At 50.2% G+C, this 20,332-nt stretch overlaps 1 protein-coding gene across 2 annotated transcripts in view; it reads left to right on the top strand.

Annotated features, from left to right (window-relative positions):
* The first annotated feature begins 7,806 nt into the window (after window positions 1–7,806).
* hdac1 (histone deacetylase 1) overlaps window positions 7,807–20,332 on the top strand; it is a 78,429-nt gene continuing 65,903 nt past the window's right edge. The window contains exons 1-2 of one of the 2 annotated variants that reach the window (XM_072500228.1): window positions 7,807–7,938; window positions 13,778–13,890. In XM_072500228.1, the coding sequence (XP_072356329.1) occupies window positions 7,887–7,938; window positions 13,778–13,890 (165 nt within the window). In that variant the 5' untranslated portion in view covers window positions 7,807–7,886. The remainder of the gene's footprint in view (window positions 7,939–13,777; window positions 13,891–20,332) is intronic. The other variant, XM_072500238.1, reaches the window with a different exon arrangement.

The raw sequence follows: 20,332 nt of genomic DNA, 5'->3' as shown, positions 1-20,332 counted from the left end.
TGGTGGTCACCCATTTCTCTGCCTGCACCTTGGGTGTGACCACATTTACATAACTGCGATCTATGACGCTTTCCGCCACCTGCATGCTCCTAAGTGCATCCAATTGCTGCTCCAACCGAACATGCGGTCTGTGAGGAGCTGCAGTTGGGTGCACTTTCTGCAGATGAAGCCATCCGGGACGCTGGAAGCCTCCCGGACCTGCCACATCTCACAGTCAGAGCACAGCACCCCTCTAACTGACATTGCGTCAATTAATTAAAATTAAAATTTGTCTTTTTTTAAAAAATACTTTTTTTTAAAATTGCAACGTTACTGTCAACTATCTGTTTCCTAGCACTAGATTTCTAATAGAAATGCGATAGCTAACTATAATACTCTCCGATCTCTGGCTTAGATATCCTCTAAATTATAATTAAGTTATTATGTTTAATTAGTTCCCAAATACTCAATTTTTTTAAAATTTAGGTTAGAATCCCAACCAGCCACTCTGGCCACAGCTTTTCTGTGATGTCACTTCAGTTTCCCCCCGACACACACAATTTGAAAAAAGGTATAAAAGTAAAAATAAGTAAAAATCACTTACTTACCTTCTTACCTTCTGAGTGTCTGAGATGTTCTCAGGTTCTCTCGCTGACAGAGACTGCTCCTCCACCTCCGAACCTTGACCTGCACAATGCTAATAATATAATAATAATATAATATGGCACTTACCTTACACCAATGGGTCTTATTATTAGGTTAGAGGAGGAGGGCGGGTGGGAGACACTACACGTGTAGTGTCTCGGGTTTCCTCTCCACCAGAATTTATTGGTTGGGGGGGGGGGGGGGGGGGGGGGGGACTTGCCAGAGGTCGAACTTCCGGTTCCCGCCTTATATAAAAACAAATAAAACAGAAAAGAAGAACAGACACGGGACCAGGCAAGGCTTTTTAAATTCACTACTCACCTCCAAGAAGGCCCCTGCGCACCGCTGCCGCCGAAATCCAAAGGGCTGCTCCTGTAAAGGTAAGGTTTTTAAATACACTACTCACCTCCCAGAAGGCCCCTGTGCACCGCTGCCGCCGAAATCCAAAGGGCTGCTCCTGTAAAGGTAAGGTTTTTAAATACACTACTCACCTCCAAGAAGGCCCCTGCGCACCGCTGCCGCCGAAATCCAAAGGGCTGCTCCTGTAAAGGTAAGGTTTTTAAATACACTACTCACCTCCCAGAAGGCCCCTGCGCACCGCTGCCGCCGAAATCCAAAGGGCTGCTCCTGTAAAGGTAAGGTTTTTAAATACACTACTCACCTCCAAGAAGGCCCCTGCGCACCGCTGCCGCCGAAATCCAAAGGGCTGCTCCTGTAAAGGTAAGGTTTTTAAATACACTACTCACCTCCCAGAAGGCCCCTGCGCACCGCTGCCGCCGAAATCCAAAGGGCTGCTCCTGTAAAGGTAAGGTTTTTAAATACACTACTCACCTCCAAGAAGGCCCCTGCGCACCGCTGCCGCCGAAATCCAAAGGGCTGCTCCTGTAAAGGTAAGGTTTTTAAATACACTACTCACCTCCCAGAAGGCCCCTGCGCACCGCTGCCGCCGAAATCCAAAGGGCTGCTCCTGTAAAGGTAAGGTTTTTAAATACACTACTCACCTCCAAGAAGGCCCCTGCGCACCGCTGCCGCCGAAATCCAAAGGGCTGCTCCTGTAAAGGTAAGGTTTTTAAATACACTACTCACCTCCAAGAAGGCCCCTGCGCACCGCTGCCGCCGAAATCCAAAGGGCTGCTCCTGTAAAGGTAAGGTTTTTAAATACACTACTCACCTCCAAGAAGGCCCCTGCGCACCGCTGCCGCCGAAATCCAAAGGGCTGCTCCTGTAAAGGTAAGGTTTTTAAATACACTACTCACCTCCAAGAAGGCCCCTGCGCACCGCTGCCGCCGAAATCCCCCCCCAAAAAAAAAAAGTCCATCAGCCTTTCCTCATAAGATTTTCCCTCCATACCAGGCAACATCCTGGTAAATCTCCTCTGCACCCGCTCCAAAGCCTCCACGTCCTTCCTATAATGCGGTGACCAGAACTGTACGCAATACTCCAAATGCGGCCGTACCAGAGTTCTGTACAGCTGCAACATGACCTCCTGACTCCGGAACTCAATCCCTCTACCAATAAAGGCCAACACTCCATAGGCCTTCTTCACCACCCTATCAACCTGGGTGGCAACTTTCAGGGATCTATGTACATGGACACCTAGATCCCTCTGCTCATCCACACTTCCAAGAACTTTACCATTAGCCAAATATTCCGCATTCCTGTTATTCCTTCCAAAGTGAATCACCTCACACTTCTCTACATTAAACTCCATTTGCCACCTCTCAGCCCAGCTCTGCAGCATATCTATATCCCTCTGTAACCTGCTACTTCCTTCCACACTATCGACAACACCACCGACTTTAGTATCGTCTGCAAATTTACTCACCCACCCTTCTGCGCCTTCCTCTAGGTCATTGATAAAAATGACAAACAGCAACGGCCCCAGAACAGATCCTTGTGGTACTCCACTTGTGACTGAACTCCATTCTGAACATTTCCAATCAACCACCACCCTCTGTCTTCTTTCAGCTAGCCATTTTCTGATCCACATCTCTAAATCACCCTCAATCCCCAGCCTCCGTATTTTCTGCAATAGCCTACCGTGGGGAACCTTATCAAACGCTTTGCTGAAATCCATATACACCACATCAACTGCTCTACCCTCGTCTACCTGTTCAGTCACCTTCTCAAAGAACTCGATAAGGTTTGTGAGGCATGACCTACCCTTCACAAAGCCATGCTGACTATCCCTGATCATATTATTCCTATCTAGATGATTATAAATCTTGTCTCTTATAATCCCCTCCAAGACTTTACCCACTACAGACGTGAGGCTCACCGGTCTATAGTTGCCGGGGTTGTCTCTGCTCCCCTTTTTGAACAAAGGGACCACATTTGCTATCCTCCAGTCCTCTGGCACTATTCCTGTAGCCAATGATGACATAAAAATCAAAGCCAATGGTCCAGCAATCTCTTCCCTGGCCTCCCAGAGAATCCTAGGATAAATCCCATCAGGTCCCGGGGACTTATCTATTTTCAGCCTGTCCAGAATTGCCAACACCTCTTCCCTACGTACCTCAATGCCATCTAATCTATTTACCTGGAGCTCAGCATTCTCCTCCACAACATTATCTTTTTCCTGAGTGAATACTGACGAAAAATATTCATTTCGTATCTCGCCTATCTCTTCAGACTCCACACACAATTTCCCATCCCTGTCCTTGACTGGTCCTACTCTTTCCCTAGTCATTCGCTTATTCCTGACATACCTATAGAAAGCTTTTGGGTTTTCCTTGATCCTTCCTGCCAAATACTTCTCATGTCCCCTCCTTGCTCGTCTTAGCTCTCTCTTTAGATCCTTCCTCGCTACCTTGTAACTATCCATCGCCCCAACTGAAACTTCACACCTCATCTTCACATAGGCCTCCTTCTTCCTCTTAACAAGAGATTCCACTTCTTTGGTAAACCACGGTTCCCTCGCTCAGCACCTTCCTCCCTGCCTGACCGGTACATACTTATCAAGAACACGCAGTAGCTGATCCTTGAACAAGCTCCACTTATCCAGTGTGTCCAACATTTGCAGCCTACTTCTCCACCTTATCCCCCCCAAGTCACGTCTAATGGCATCATAATTTCCCTTCCCCCAGCTATAACTCTTGCCCTGCGGTGTATACTTATCCCTTTCCATCCTTAACGTAAACGTCACCGAATTGTGGTCACTGTCCCCAAAGTGCTCACCTACCTCCAAATCCAACACCTGGCCTGGTTCATTACCCAAAACCAAATCCAATGAGGCCTCGCCTCTTGTTGGCCTGTCAACAAACTGTGTCAGGAAACCCTCCTGCACACACTGTACAAAAAACGACCCATCTAATGTACTCTAACTATATTTTTCCAGTCAATATTTGGAAAGTTAAAGTCTCCCATAATAACTACCCTGTTACTTTCGCTCTTATCCAGGATCATCCTCGCCATCCTTTCCTCTACATTCCTAGAACTATTTGGAGGCCTATAGAAAACTCCCAACAGGGTGACCTCTCCTTTCCTGTTTCTAACCTCAGCCCATACTACCTCGGAAGATGAGTCCCCATCTAGCATCCTCTCCGCCACCGTAATACTGCTCTTGACTAGCAGCGCCACACCTCCCCCTCTTTTGCCTCCTTCTCTGAGCTTACTAAAACACCTAAACCCCGAAACCTGCAACATCCATTCCTGTCCCTGCTCTATCCATGTCTCCGAAATGGCCACAACATCGAAGTCCCAGGTACCAACCCATGCTGCCAGTTGCCCTACCTTATTTCGTATACTCCTGGCATTGAAGTAGACACACTTCAAACCACCTACCTGAACACTGGCCCCCTCCTGCGACGTCAAATCTGAGCTCCTGACCTCTATACTCTCATTCTCCCTTACCCTAAAACTACAATCCAGGTTCCCATGCCCCTGCTGCATTAGTTTAAACCCCCCCAAAGAGCACTAACAAATCTCCCCCCCAGGATATTTGTGCCCCGCAGGTTCAGATGTAGACCATCCTGTCTGTAGAGGTCCCACCTTCCCCAGAAAGAGCCCCATTGTTCTAGGAAACAGTTCCAAATGCATGCTATGAATTCCTCCCCATGGCTACCTTTGCCAATGTGATTTTCTCAATCCACATGAAGATTAAAGTCACCCTTAGTTAATGTGCTGCCTTTTCATGTGCCCTCATAACCTCTTGATTTATTCTCCATCCTACAGTATAGCTCTCTACTCTATCAAAACCTCACATCATTTTGAGGTTTTCATCAGGTTATCTCTTAACCTTCTCTGTTTTAACAAAAACTTTTAAATTATTCAACCTCCCCTCATAAATGAAGACCTCATTTAGTACTTTTGCCTTGTTCTTTTCCTTCCCTCTCGATCCTTAATACTGCAAGTCTATTTCTTCCCTGGCTAACCTTACACTTCATATGTTTATAACATGTTTTAGCATTCAATTTAATGTTTCCAGCATTTTTTTTCTCATAACCTCCATTTGATTCCCATTTTAACCTTTTCAATTTCGTCCCATATTTTCTATAATCGTTCCTGTTAACTGAATGTTGCTCCTAACATTTGTTGTAAGCCACCTTTTCTTGTTGGAGGTGATTTGATTGTGGTCATTTAAATATAATTAAGGACAGAAATAGTTGTGATGTTATGAGATTCTTTCTCTCCTAGAGAAGAGAGGAGCTGTGGAATCAATTACTGGTTCATGCTCTGTGATCGCTGATGGTCAAATTTGTTCAAATGAAAGCTGGATTCATTTCTGACTGGATCAAAGATCTCTTTGTATAAGAGACATGACCTTGATAATATTAATCAGCTCCAGAGTAGTCACCTAGACTAGTTTAGATTACCTCAAGGTATCAGACAAGAACTTCCCAGGTTTTTTTCATCACTCTTGGAAGATTACATGATTTTCAGATGGAGTCAAGGAGTGTACAGATAATGATGGCAGAATGTATCATAACAGTACGCAAAAAGCTGAATGGTATTTTCCTGCCGGTTGCTTTTCATATATTAGTGTATTCTTCTAGAAATTAATGAAATTATATAAATTAAGTTGTTTTGTACTACAGAACTTGAGTAAAGCTGAAAAAAGAGACATGCTGTTGAAGCTTTTCATCTCGCACTCATCCAGACAGATTTGCAAGAATACCAATAGTAAGGAGATTTTGCATATTGCATGAGAAGACACTTCTGATTGGTTGGCAAGTGGAAGCTGATTGGTAGAGGCGTTGCCATGGAGAATGTATCAAGGAACAGTTAACTACCAAGCTTTTTTACAAATTCAAATCAGGCAGGACGACTCTTGATTGGTCAAGGTTTGGCCATGGGGAATGAACCAGGTAATGGCTGTCCCACAAGCTAATAAAGGTTCAATGCATGACATGTTCCTTCTGTCTGCATGTGAATGTATGTAGCTTCTAGCATGTGTAAGTGAGCCACACTGAGAGCCCAATTGCATCTTAAATTGTTTTTTCTTCACAAAATCAGGATTGTTTAGTAAGTGTTGTGTAATCGTACAATCACATTTAATGTTGGAGACTGTTTTCAGTTTTGCAAGCACAGGCTGTTAGGTACGCCAGTACTTTGCCTGTTGTGAACGGCCGAAGGGACGTGCCGTTTGTCCACCAGTTGTTACAAAATATAGCCTACAGACCTGGCATCAATCACACAATCATAGAATCCCTACAGTGAAGAAGGAGGTCACCCAGCCCATCGGGTCTGCACCGACCCAAGGTGGCACGGTGGTGCAGTGGTTAGCACTGCTGCCTCATGGTGCCGTGGACATGGGTTCAACCCTGGCTCCGGGTCACTGACCATGTGAAGTTCGCACGTGGAGTTCTCCCCATGTGAGCGTGGGACTAACCCCCACAACCCAAATATGTGCAGGGGAGGTGGATTGGCGATGCTAAATTGTCCCTTAATTTGAAAAAAAAAGAATTGGGCACTTTAAGTTTAAAAAAAGTCTGCATCAACCCTATGATAGTCCACTCACCCAGGCCCAATCCTCTGTCCTATTCCTGTAACCCCACCTAGCATTTGGACACTAAGAGGCAATTTAACATAGTCAATCCACCTAACCAGCACATCTTTGGACTTAGGGAGGAAACTGGAGCACCCGGAGGAAACCAAAGCAGATATGGGGAGAATGTGCAAACTCCATACAGTCACGCGAGGTCATAATCGAATCTAGCTCCTTGGCGCTGTGGGACAGCAGTGCTAACCACTGTGCTATCGTGCCACCCCATCAACATTGAAATTCATACACCACATTACTTATGATATAACTTACAAAAATGAAAATGGCCAGATAGCCTATTGTGTCCATGCTAGTACAGATGTTTAATCTGCAATTACCTACGCCAATCCTGTCTTCCTGCACATTGCCCATATCCTTTTTATATTGCTTGTTTTCAACTGGTCATTGAACTCCCGTTTATTTTTTATGTTTTGTTCCATTTACTTTTTAAATACAACATGCATTTGGCTTTTTGCCTTCAGAGGTAGCTTCACACATCCTCCTCTGATATTTCTGGTCCTATATGACTGTCCTCACCAAAAGGGGAGAGAATATTTGTAGTGCAATGCAGGGGTGTGGGATTAGTTGAGTTCCTTTTCCAGAGAGCTGGCAGGGACACAACTGGTCTAATGGTCTCCTTCTATACTGTAGCCATTCCATAAATAAATGGCTTATTAAAGAGCTCCCTATCCCTTCACCTGCAAGTACAAGAGATAGTCTCCTGGCAGTCACAGTTTATCGTTAACCTTCTATACCCTTGCTAATTTCCTTTGTATTGATTACCAGGACTCCTTTCTCCTCCTTTGTGCAGTTGTCCTGGTCATGGAATGGGAAGCCAACCTCCCACAATTGGCTGCAGCCATCAGGGCTGCACCAACTCATTCAGAAAGCAATCAAATCTGCAAAGTCATAGCTATAAATGTAGGTTAGGTGAATACAACCCACGGCTAGTTAAATTAATTTTTTTGGTTTCGATGCAAACCTTTGTAGAATAAACCAAAAACCCAGCCCGACTCCACCCCCGCCCTCCCTGTGGGTGTGATGTCAAAGCCCAAACACCAGGAGGCACCAGTGAGCCCCATGCAACCGAACCTGCTAGCTGGTTGGCCCCGCCTCTCCAGCTTCCGATTGGTTAATAATGGCTGGCGTCACAGAGTTTTCGTCCTGTGGCAGTGGAATACGGCGTTTCCATTGGTCCAGCCTCCTGTCAGTCAGAGTGACGCTGAGCCGATCTCCAACAGCGAGCTAGGTTGCAGTGTTGCAAGAGGCCGTGGGTAAAATGGCGCTGGCCCAGGGCGGCGGCAAGAAGAAGGTTTGCTATTACTATGACGGTAAGGCCGGGGAGGAGGCGACTGTCTCTGCCCGCCGAGGCCATCGCCCGGCCCGGCCTCCAAAATCCCGGGACTGCTTGCGGCAGCGGCTTTTGCATTGTGCACAGGGGGGTCCGGGCAGCTGGGGGTCCGAGGCGTGGGGACCCGGAGCTGGGGCTCCGGGTTGTGGAGATCCGGGCTGGGGGGACCCGGGGCTGGGGGGAGCCGGCGCTGCTGGGAGCCGGCGCTGCTGGGGGGCTCCCAGCTGTGGGGACCTGGAGCTGCTGGGGAGCCGGAGCTGCTGTGGGGAGCCGGAGCGGCTGGGGGGAGCCGGCGCTGCTGGGAGCCGGCGCTGCTGGGGGGCTCCCAGCTGTGGGGACCCGGAGCTGCTGGGGAGCCGGAGCTGCTGTGGGGAGCCGGAGCGGCTGGGGGGAGCCGGCGCTGCTGGGGGGAGCCGGAGCTGCTGTGGGGAGCCGGAGCGGCTGGGGGGAGCCGGCGCTGCTGGGGGGAGCCGGCGCTGCTGGGGAGCCGGAGCTGCTGTGGGGAGCCGGAGCTGCTGTGGGGAGCCGGCGCTGCTGTGGGGAGCCGGCGCTGCTGGGGGAGCCGGCGCTGCTGGGGGACCCGGGGCTGCTGTGGGGAGCCGGAGCGGCTGTGGGGAGCCGGAGCGGCTGGGGGGAGCCGGAGCTGCTGGGGAGCCGGAGCTGCTGGGGGGAGCTGGCGCTGCTGGGGAGCCGGAGCGGCTGGGGGGAGCCGGGCTGTGGGGACCCGGAGCTGCTGGGGGGAGCCGGAGCTGCTGGGGGGAGCCGGCGCTGCTGGGGGACCCGGGCTGTGGGGAGCCGGAGCTGCTGGGGGGCTCCGAGCTGTGGGGACCCGGAGCTGCTGGGGAGCCGGAGCAGCTGTGGGGAGCCGGAGCGGCTGGGGGGAGCCGGGCTGTGGGGGGAGCCGGGCTGTGGGGAGAGCCGGAGCTGTGGGGACCCGAAGCTGCTGGGGACCCGGGCTGGGGGGAGCCGGAGCTGCTGGGGGGAGCCGGGCTGTGGGGAGAGCCGGAGCTGCTGGGGCTCCGAGCTGTGGGGACCCGGCGCTGCTGGGGACCCGGCGCTGCTGGGGAGCCGGAGCTGCTGGGGGGAGCCGGAGCTGCTGGGGGGAGCCGGAGCTGCTGGGGACCCGGGCTGGGGGGAGCCGGAGCTGCTGGGGACCCGCGCTGGGGGGAGCCGGAGCTGCTGGGGCTCCGGCCTGTGGGGACTCCGGGCTGTGGGGAGCTGAGGCTGTGGGACCTGGAGCTGGTGGTCTCGGGTGAAGCCCCCTGTTGGCGAAGGACAGCTTTCTACATGAGATTCCTCTCATTGTTGCAGGGTCTAACCCTGTGGGGTAATACTCAAGCCTAGGATTCAACCCCCAATGGCTGCATCACCTGAGCATAGCTCTAAGCTTCCAAATCTCTCACTTCCCTGACTCTTGGTGAGAACCAGCTTCCTATTTTCCAATGCTGCCTGTTCCATAGAAACCTTGATGACCTGCATGAGTCTCAGGATTGTGCTAATCTCCTGTTGCTCCATTTCCTTGATCTGGGGAGGAGGAGTTAATTCATGTTTCAAAAAATGATCACTTGCATAATTTTGTAACTAACTTTGACGTAAGTGCTGGGAATGGTGCTAATGTTTGAGTTCTGATGAGCGATCATCAACTTGAACATAAGAAAAAGGAGAAGCCATTCGACACTTCATGCTGTTCCCCATTCAGTAAATTCATGGCCGATCCCATTAAGGTCTCAAATCCACCCCTCGCCCCATTATCCTCGATTCTCTTGTAGATCAAAAAATGCTTGTATACCTCAGCCATGAATACATTCAGTGATCAAGCCTCCACTGCCTTCTGTGACCCCTTATTTTTAAGTTGTATGCCCAACCCCCTTGCAATTCTGTTTCCCACTCCACAGGTGCAGCCATGAGCTTTTCCAGCATTTTCTATTTTTCAGGTTTCCGCATTCGCAATATTTGATTTTTTATTCAAATAAAGATTTCCCTTTTCTTCAGGGTTGTTCTTGTACAAGAAAAGTGCATTCTTAGCTCACCAGATGGGTTTTTACAACAATCCACTATCCAGGTCATCGTGCTCCAAGTCTGCTTTCTGGATTGCTGAGTTTGCTGGTCCTGGCCAAGGTGGCAGTGATGTCTGTCACTGTCGTATGGAACACACGATGCTAGAAGCATCTGCTATATTTCATCCATTCCAAAACTAGGGAGCAGCCCACTCACTCGTACCAAATGCACAACAGAGAAGTAACCAGGCCGAGTCATAGAATTTTACAGCACAGAAAGAAACACTTGGGCTCATCGTGTCTATGCTGGCCACCGAGCACCTGTCTATTCGAATCCCATTTTCCAGCACTTGGTCCTTAGCCTTCTATGCTATGGTGTTTCAAATGCTCATCTAGACGCTTCTTAAATGTTTTGAGGGTTATAGTGTATTGGTGAGCCAGCCTTAACTTGCACAGATTTTTTGGTCCTCCTTCAATGATAGTAAAGAACCAGTGTAAATAAAGCTGTACAATGTGTGCTCAAATGGTTATTCTTCATGAGAATATAAGAAATGGGAATAGATCATGTGACCCTTTGAGCCTCCTCCATCATTCAGTCAGACCATTGATGGTGATCTTCAACTCCACTTTCCTGCCTGTTTCTCATGTCTTTTGATGCCCTCCGAGACCAATAATCTGTCTACCTCCACCTTAAGTACATTCAACGATGGAAGAGCCACAACCCACTTGGCTAGAGAATGCTGAAGATTCACAACCCTTTTGAGTAAAGTAGTTTCTCTTCATCTCAGTCCTAAATGATCAGCCCATTATTCTCTAGCCAGTGGAAACAAACTTCTCCCCTGTCAAGCCTGTTCATATTCTTGTAGGTTTCAGTGAGATCACCTCTAATTCTTCTAATCTCCAGAGAATATAAGCCCCTCATCACAGGACAGTGCCCTCATTCCAAGAATCAATCTAGTGAATCTTTACTATACTGCCTCCAAGGCAAGTGCCATATGCACCTGTGTGAAAGTTGACACATGACGGACTAAAATTTTGTAATTTTTCATATCGCTCCTCTAAAAGTCAACGTTAGTTTTTCAGGAATCAAACTCTTTCTCTCCCTTCTCTGCTGTCCCCTTCACACTCACCGAAGAAACTCGTCAGGCAAGCGATGCTGACCAGGAAGCCCTGGTGCCAGTCTGCTTGTCCGCTGGGAGCTGTGTGAACTGCTGCTGCACTAACATTGTGGACAGCCTAATCTCAGCATTCCCTGAGGATGGACAACCGTGACTGAACAATCTCCTGCGTCTCGGAGCTAAACAGTATAACCTGTCTGGCTGTGTACCCCCATCCATGACATAGCAACAGGAGCAGCTGGTCAGTCGGTGCACTCATCTAGGTAGCTGATTCGTGTACAGGATGCTCTGTGCACCAAAATCAAGCATGCATGATTTGCCAAACTATTTGGTCTCAAATTCTACTTCTACATGGATAGCTTCAGGAAGCAAAGTACTATGTACACTCCTGTTAGCATCAACGGGGCCGAGGTGGAGATGGTTAGCAGTTCAAATTCCTCGCGGTACGCATCTCCAAAAATCTGTCCTGGTCCACCCACGTCGACACTACCACCAAGAAAGCACAACAGCGCCTATACTTCCTCAGGAAACTAAGGATTTTCGGCATGTCCACATTAACTCTTACCAACTTTTACAGATGCATCATAGAGAGCATCCTATCTGGCTGCATCACAGCCTGGTATGGCAACTGCTCAGCCCAAGACTATAAAAAACTTCAGAGAGTCGTGAACACAACCCAGTCCATCACACTAACCTGCCTCCCATCCATTGACTCCATCTCCACCTCTCGCTGCCTGGGGAAAGTGGGCAGCATAATCAAAGACCCCTCCCACCTTGCTTACTCCCCCTTCCACCTTCTTCCATCGGGCAGGAGATACAAATCTGAGAACACGCATGAACAGACTCAAAAACAGCTTCCCCGCTGTTCCCAGACTCCTAAGCGACCCTCTTATGGACTGACCTCATTAACACTACACCCCTGTATGCTTCACCCAATGCCGGTGTTATGTAGTTACCTTGTGTTTGCCCTATTATGTATTTTCTTTGATTTCCTTTTCTTTCCATGTACTTAATGATCTGTTGAGCTGCTCGCAAAAAATACTTTTCACTGTACTTCGGTACATGTGACAATAAACAAACCCAATCCAATATATATATCTTTCCTTAAATATGGTGTCCAAAACTATACTGCTCCAGGTGGAGTGTCACCGATGTCCTTTACTATTGTAGTAAGCACTGTACTCCAATCTCTTTGCAATGGCTTGCTAACCTTGTGTTCCATCTACGCGACTACCCAAGTCTTTCTGGACATCTACATTTAGACGTTTCAGGCCTTTTGAAAAAGATTCTGTTTTTCTATTTCTAATTCTTTCATAGGATGCGGACATCACTGGCTAGGCCAGCACTTGTTGCCCATCCCTAACTGCCCTTGAGAAAATGGTGGTGAGCCACCTTCTCAAAACTCTGCAGTCCATTTCATGTAGGAACATCCACAGTGCTGTTAGGGAGAGAGTTCCAGGATTTTAGACACAGTGAAGGAACTGCTGATTTATTTCCAAGTCGGGATAATGTGTGACTTGGAGGGGAACATTCACGTGGTGGTGTTCCCATGCAGCTGCCCTTGTCCTAGATGGCAAGAGATTGTGGGTTTGGAATGTGCCGCCTAAGCATTCTTGGTGAGTTGTTGCAGTGCATCTTCTATATCCGTGTTTCTCAAACTTTATTTCCCGGGGCCCACTTTTGCCAAGTGCCGACCTTCAGGACCATGCCACGTTCACTTACCTCTAATGCAAAAAGGGAGCCTGCTTGGTGCTCATGATTTCACTGCAATCAGGTTCACGGGGAAAGGGAAATGTGCATATCAGGTGCAGACTTCAGCCAGTTCCTTTGTGCTGTCTTCATCTTTATGAAAATGGAACGGTGGTAGTGCCAAACAAGATGGAGGGTATCCTCAGTTGAAGACGGAGCCTTGTCTCTACCAGGACTGAGCGGTGGTCACTTCTACCGATACTGTCATGGACAGATGCACATGCAGCAGGCAGATTGCTGAAGATGAGGTCAAGTATGTTTTTGTTCTTGATTCCCTCACCACCTGCTGCAGTTCCAGTCTAGCAGCTATTTCCTTTAGGACCTGGCCTGCTCAGGCTGGTGGTATTACCAAGCCACTCTTGGTGATGGACATTGAAGTCCCCCACCCAGAGCATAGTCTGCGCCCTTGCCAACCTCATTGCTTCCTTCAAGTGGTGTTCAACATGAAGGAGTACTGAGTCATCAGCGAATGGTGGACTGTATGTGGTAATCAGGTTTCCTTGTCCACCACCCGCCCACTCTGCTGGGTCTGTCTTGCCAGGGACACAGGATATACCCAGGAATGGTGATCGTGGTATCTGGGACATTGTAAGGTATGATTCTGAGAGTATGACTATATCAGGCAGTTGCTTGATTAGTTTGTGAGACAGCTCTCTTAACTTTGGCACAAGCCTCCCCGATATAATTACGGAGATCTTTGCAGGGTCGACGAGGCTGGATTTGCCGTTGTCATTTCCGGTGCCTGGGTCAGTGCCGGGTGGTCCATCCATCTGATATAAATGAAGTATATACCAGACTTTTAGGATAAGATATAATTTTTTTCTGATGATAACGGTCTTGTAACTTGTGTAATTAGGTGTTTATATTGTATTAGTTGTACTTCAGGTCTTTAGATGCTATTTATTGTATGCCAATGGGCAGATACCTTGTTATATCTTTTATTTGTTAAATGCAGGTGATGTTGGGAATTATTACTATGGACAGGGTCATCCAATGAAACCACACAGAATTAGAATGACCCATAACCTGCTGCTAAACTATGGCTTGTACAGAAAAATGGAAATCTATGTAAGTAACATTAAATAGTGACTGGATTATTTTGTTTGAACTGTTCATCATTTTTATGTTGTGTCCAGTGCAAAGATAAAGGTTAGAATTCTTCCATTTTGAGACCAAGTGCTGTGATGGGTGCGGGAACATGGAGTGACTCCCACTGCGTTGGCTGGCGGGCAACACGCCAAATCCTCCAACCTGACCTCATTAATTGTGAACCTGGGTGTTTTATGCCATATTCCTAGGCAGGGCAGGCCTGGGTGGCGCATAGTTCACTGTTGTGTCCGGATGCCAAATTGAAATGGCATCCAACATCTCTGCCCGTTGTTGGAGAAAGAAGGTGGACCTCCTGAAAATGGAGATAGATTTCTGGGAGCAGCCTGAGAATAAAGAGGGATTTCCAAGAACATTGAGGCTGGAAGATGGATCCTTCCAGGACACCGAATCTGGAATGTCCACCTGCAGGTGTTATCCCCTACCTATTGCTGTGATGTTCATCATAGAATGTGCAGTGCAGAAGGAGGCCATTCGGCTCATCGAGTCTGCACCGGCCCTTGGAAAGAGCATCCTACCCAAGACCACATTTCCACTCTATCCCAGTAACCCCACCCAACCTTTTTGGACACAAAGGGAAATTTAGCATGGCCAATCCACCTAATCGCCACGTCTTTGGACTGTGGGTGGAAACCGGAGAACCCGGAGGAAACCCACGCAGACACTGAGAACGTGCAGACTCTGCACAGACAGTGACCCAAGCCGGAAATCGAACCTGGGACCCTGGAGCTGTGAAGCAACTGTGGTAACCACTGTGCTACCGTGTTGCTATTCCCGTGTTGCAGGCGGCCTCCACCCGAAACTGCAGTGGCAGCCCCAGGCATTGTTCAGGTGAGCCCTGGCATCTGCATGCCACGTTGTTCTAAACATGGTTCACAATGGCAAGTTTTCGCACCAGAACTGCGGAGAATCTGGTGTATGGGGTCGGACATTCATTTGCATCTCATTAATGAGATGCAAATGAGGTTCATGGCAGCCTCTGCCGTTCTTTCCGACCCATCATGATGGGCACCAGTGGAAGATCTTGCTGTAAATTCACGCTGTTCTCTGCCTCCTCCCATGTGCCTGCCATTGAACGTGCTGGCGGAGGCTTGGGAGAATTCCGTCCAAAACACATACCGCATATTTAGGGTAACTCTAGTCTTTATGTCCCTGTGAATTCTAATGCAGTGGTCAATAGGTTCTTAGCTGCATAGGGCTAAAATGGAATACAGTGCATACGTCTATGCAAGTTTAGTATAAATGACAAGTACTTGATAAAGCTACAATTAAAGATGATGTATCTAGTGCATATCTGCGGTGTCATTCCCCGCAAAGTAAGCAGTATGTCAAAGGATAACTTGGAACAGGTAACCAATGGCCCGAGTGAGGTGGGGGTGGGAGGGGAGGGGAGGCAATGGTGAGGGGAAAACGTATCAACGGCAGAAATGCAAATAAATTGATGGAAATAAAAATGGGGTGAAGTTGGAGGAGAGATTGTACAGTCTGAAGTTGTTGAACTCAATGTTAAGTCCGGAAGGCTGTAATGTGCCTTATCGGAAGATGAGGTGCTGTTCCTCCAGTTTGCATTGGGCTTCACTGGAACATTGCAGAATGCCAAAGATGGGCATGTGGACATGAGAGCAGCGCAAGAACTGTGGTTCAAAGCAACCCAAACCAAGTTCAGGTACCTGTGGATCCAAGTGGCCCACACCTGGAAAAGGCTCCACAAATGGAACCTCTCCAGCCTGGTGGTGGAGGTGAGGAGGGATCTGCAAAGATGGGACTCACTCTCTCTCTCTCTTTCCCTAGCCGAAAGGGTACACCCAGTCAAAATGAATGTGCTGTCTAGGCTCCTCTTCGTATTCAGATCGCTCCCCATCTTCATCCCCAAATCCTGTTCGCCAGAGTCGATAACTTAATCATGGCCTTTGTTGCTTTTGGGGGGGGAGGGGGGGGGGGGGGGGGGGAGGGGGGAGGGGGGAGGGGGGGGGAGGGGGGAGGGGGGAGGGGGGGGGGGGGGGGGGGGGGGGGGGGGGGGGGGGGGAGGAGGAGGAGGAGGAGGAGGAGGAGGAGGAGGAGGGAGGAGGAGGAGGAGGGAGGAGGAGGGAGGAGGAGGGAGGAGGAGGGAGGAGGAGGGAGGAGGAGGGAGGAGGAGGGAGGAGGAGGAGGAGGAGGAGGAGGAGGAGGAGGAGGAGGAGGAGGAGGAGGAGGAGGAGGAGGAGGAGGAGGAGGAGGAGGAGGAGGAGGAGGAGGAGGAGGAGGAGGAGGAGGAGGAGGAGGAGGAGGAGGAGGAGGAGGAGGAGGAGGAGGAGGAGGAGGAGGAGGAGGAGGAGGAGGAGGAGGAGGAGGAGGAGGAGGAGGAGGAGGAGGAGGAGGAGGAGGAGGAGGAGGAGGAGGAGGAGGAGGAGGAGGAGGAGGAGGAGGAGGAGGAGGAGGAGGAGGAGGAGGAGGAGGAGGAGGAGGAGGAGGAGGAGGAGGAGGAGGAGGAGGAGGAGGAGGAGGAGGAGGAGGAGGAGGAGGAGGAGGAGGAGGAGGAGGAGGAGGAGGAGGAGGAGGAGGAGGAGGAGGAGGAGGAGGAGGAGGAGGAGGAGGAGGAGGAGGAGGAGGAGGAGGAGGAGGAGGAGGAGGAGGAGGAGGAGGAGGAGGAGGAGGAGGAGGAGGAGGAGGAGGAGGAGGAGGAGGAGGAGGAGGAGGAGGAGGAGGAGGAGGAGGAGGAGGAGGAGGAGGAGGAGGAGGAGGAGGAGGAGGAGGAGGAGGAGGAGGAGGAGGAGGAGGAGGAGGAGGAGGAGGAGGAGGAGGAGGAGGAGGAGGAGGAGGAGGAGGAGGAGGAGGAGGAGGAGGAGGAGGAGGAGGAGGAGGAGGAGGAGGAGGAGGAGGAGGAGGAGGAGGAGGAGGAGGAGGAGGAGGAGGAGGAGGAGGAGGAGGAGGAGGAGGAGGAGGAGGAGGAGGAGGAGGAGGAGGAGGAGGAGGAGGAGGAGGAGGAGGAGGAGGAGGAGGAGGAGGAGGAGGAGGAGGAGGAGGAGGAGGAGGAGGAGGAGGAGGAGGAGGAGGAGGAGGAGGAGGAGGAGGAGGAGGAGGAGGAGGAGGAGGAGGAGGAGGAGTCCATTTTACAACGCGGTGGCATGTGGGAGGCCTAGCCCTACCAAATTGCAGCCAACGCAGAGAGGGTGAGGGGATGATTAAAGGTGCCAGAGGAGGACTGGGTCCGAATGGAGGAAGCCTCCAGCACGGGGTCGGCCCTCCGCATGCTGGCCACCAGCACCACTCCTGGCCCTTCCACATGCACGCTCCAGGATCCCAGTGATAGTATCCACTCTAAGGACGTGGAACCAGTTGGGCGCCATTTCGAACTGGGCGAGATGTCCGTGGGGGCCCCCATCTGTAACAGCCATTGGTTCACATCGCTGAGGTTAGATGGGACATTTGCGAGAAAAACCAAGGGAAGCTGACAGCAGAGGACATGTACGTGGATGGCAGACTGGAGTCCCTGCGGTAATTTACAGCAAAGCTCCAGCCCCCCGAAAGGGACGAGCTCCGATATCTGCAGCTGCATAACTTTCTCCGCAAGAAGACAAAAATGTTTCCCCAGAGACCGCGCACACATTCCTGGACATGATCAGAGATCATAGAATTTACAACGCAGAAGGAGGGGATTCGGCCCATCAAGTCTGCACCGGCCCTTGGAAAGAGCACCCTACTTCAACCCATGCCTCCACCCTATCCCTGTAACCCAGTAACCCCACCTAAACTTTTGGACACAAAAGGGCAATTTAGTATGGCCAATCCACCTAACCACATCTTTGGACTGTGGGAGAAAGCCGGAGCAGCCGGAGGAAACCCACGCAGACACGAGGATAACTTGCAGATTCTGCACAGACGGTGACCCAAGCCGGGAATCGAACCCGGGTCCCTGGTGCTATGAAGCAATAGTGCTAACCACGGTGCTGCTGTGCCGCCCTGTTAGGAGCCAACAAATACGGCGACATATATAGGTGACTTATAGAGAGGGTCAGGACTCCACTGGACGAGTCCGGGTGGAAGTGGGGGGAGGTACTGGGTATGGAGATAGAGGGAGGACACTGGATCAAGGCGCTGCACAGAGTCAACTGTACCTCCTGCGCCGGGCTAAGTCTGATGTGGCTGAAGGTGGTGCACATAGGACAAACATGTTCTGGTCCTACCCCAGACTTGGGGAATTCTGGCAAAGACCGGGCGGCGGCGGGGTGGGGGTGCGGTGGAGATGGAACCGTGCCCTTCTGTGGCATTTTTCGAGGTGTCAGCAACCAGAGTGGAATCCAGCGAGGGAGGGGGGGGGGGGGCGGGGGGAAACAGGGAAAGCCATCCAGAGGGAGGGGACTTGAGACCCGCCCCCCGCAACCACCATCGGAACGGAGTTGACCGATGGGTAAGGGGAAAGACCCCAACTACACATGTGGGAGTAAAGCTGGGGGCAACCCTCACCGGCACCCCAACAAACCACTAAATGCCGAACACTAATGTATAGATGGAAATATTAAGTAGCATTGGAGCGCCTGTTACGGTGAGGGGCTTAAATCTTGTTCCTATTGGTTATTAGTACTGTTGTTGCATTGCCTGTTACAAGCGAAACTCTGTGTCCTCTTCTGTTTTTTTCTTTATCTTAAAACACTGATAAAAATATTTTTTTAAAAAAAATAAATAGGATGGTGAGTTGAAATGGCAAGCAACAGGAAGGTCTGGGTCCGGCTTGCAGATGGACAAAGGTGTTTTGCAAAGCGGTCAGCCAGCTGCGTTTAGTCTCTCCAATGTGGAGTAGACCACATTGAGAGAAGATTGAAGGAGGTGCATGTGAAGCACTGCCTCACCTGAAAGGAGTGTTTGGGCCCTTGGGTGGTGAGCAGGGAGATGATAAAGAGGCAGGTGTTGCACCTTCTGCGATGCATGGGAAAGTGCCGTGGGATGAGGTGTTGGGGGTGATGGAGTGGACCAAGATAACCCAGAAGTACCGATCCCTTGAATGCTGATAGCGGGAGTGAGGGAAAGATGTGTTTGGTGGTGGCATCATGCTGGAGTTGGCGGAGGATGATTCTTTGAATGCAGAGGCTGTTGGAGTGAAAAGTGAGGACAACATATCCTGGTTCTGGCATGGAGGGGAAGGAGTGAGAGCCAGACGTGCGGGAGATGGGTTTGACGCAGTTGTGAACCCTGCCAACCACAGTGGGTGGAAAATCACGTTTAAGGAAGACATGTCAGCACCACCGATTTGGAAAGCGGCATTCTCGGGTGGAGGCGAAGGAATGGGATACAGTTCTTGCAGGTGGTTGGGTGTGAAGAGCTGTAGTCGAGGTAGCTGTGGGAGTCGGTGGACTTGAAATGTATATTGTGGACAATCTAGCTCCAGAAATGGAGATAGAGAGAGGTCAAGGAAGGGAAGTGTCGGAGATGGACCATGTGAAGGTTGTAGAGGGGTGGAAATTGGGAGCAAAATTGATCAACTTTTCCAGGTCCAGATGGGAATATGAAGCGACACCAATATATCTGTTGATGTACCGATAAAAGAATTGTGGGATGGGACCGGAATAGGACTGCAACAAGGAATGTTCCATATACCCCATAAAGACAAAGGAAAAACTGGGACCCCTTCCAGTGTCTCGGTTTGGAGGAAGTAAGACAAGTTAAAGGCGAAATAGTTCAGTGAGAGGGCAGGTTCGGCCAGACTGAGGAGTGGTGGTGGATGGGGATTGTTGAGGTTTCTGTTTGAGGAGCAAGTGGAGAGCCCTCAGAACATCTGGTGGGGAATGGAGGAATAGACAATTGGACATCAGTGGTGAAGAGAAAGAACGTGGTTATGGGAGCTAGAAGATGTTGATATGTCGTAGGGCATCAGAGGAATCACAGATGTAGGTGGGGAGTAACTGGACAAGAGGATGGAGTCAAGATGGGAAGAAATTAGTTTAGTGTATTTTTGGCAGGAGGTAGAAGCGGGATGTCTGGGTTTTGGAGACTGAGGTTGGAAGCTGTGGAGGGAAGTTCTCCAGAGGAAACGAGGTCAGGGAAGCCCCTGGAAACAATGGCTTGATGCTCGGTGATTGGGTCAAGGTCCAGGGCGAGGTAGGAGAGCGTTGACACTCGACCTCTGCAAGGTAGCGGTCAGAACACCAGACAACAATAGCCCCACCCTTGTCAATGAGTTGATGACAAAGTCAGGGTTGGGCCTGAGAGCGGAGTGCAGCAAGTTCAGAATGAGACAGGTTAGAGTGGGTGAGAGGAGCGGAGAATGAGATGGTTGATGCCACGCCAACAGTTCTCAATGAAAAGATCAAGAGCAGGTAAGCGGCCAGAGGGAGGGGTCCAGGTGGCGGGAGAATACTGGAGGCACGTGAAAGGATCTGTTGAACGGGGGGATGACTGCCTGAAGAAGTGAGCACAGAGATGAAGACGG

The sequence above is a fragment of the Scyliorhinus torazame genome, chromosome 1, assembly GCF_047496885.1.
Source record: "Scyliorhinus torazame isolate Kashiwa2021f chromosome 1, sScyTor2.1, whole genome shotgun sequence".
Taxonomy (NCBI): domain Eukaryota; kingdom Metazoa; phylum Chordata; class Chondrichthyes; order Carcharhiniformes; family Scyliorhinidae; genus Scyliorhinus; species Scyliorhinus torazame.
The sequence above is the reverse complement of the archived record's forward strand: the minus strand, read 5'-3'. Positions and strand labels throughout refer to the sequence as shown.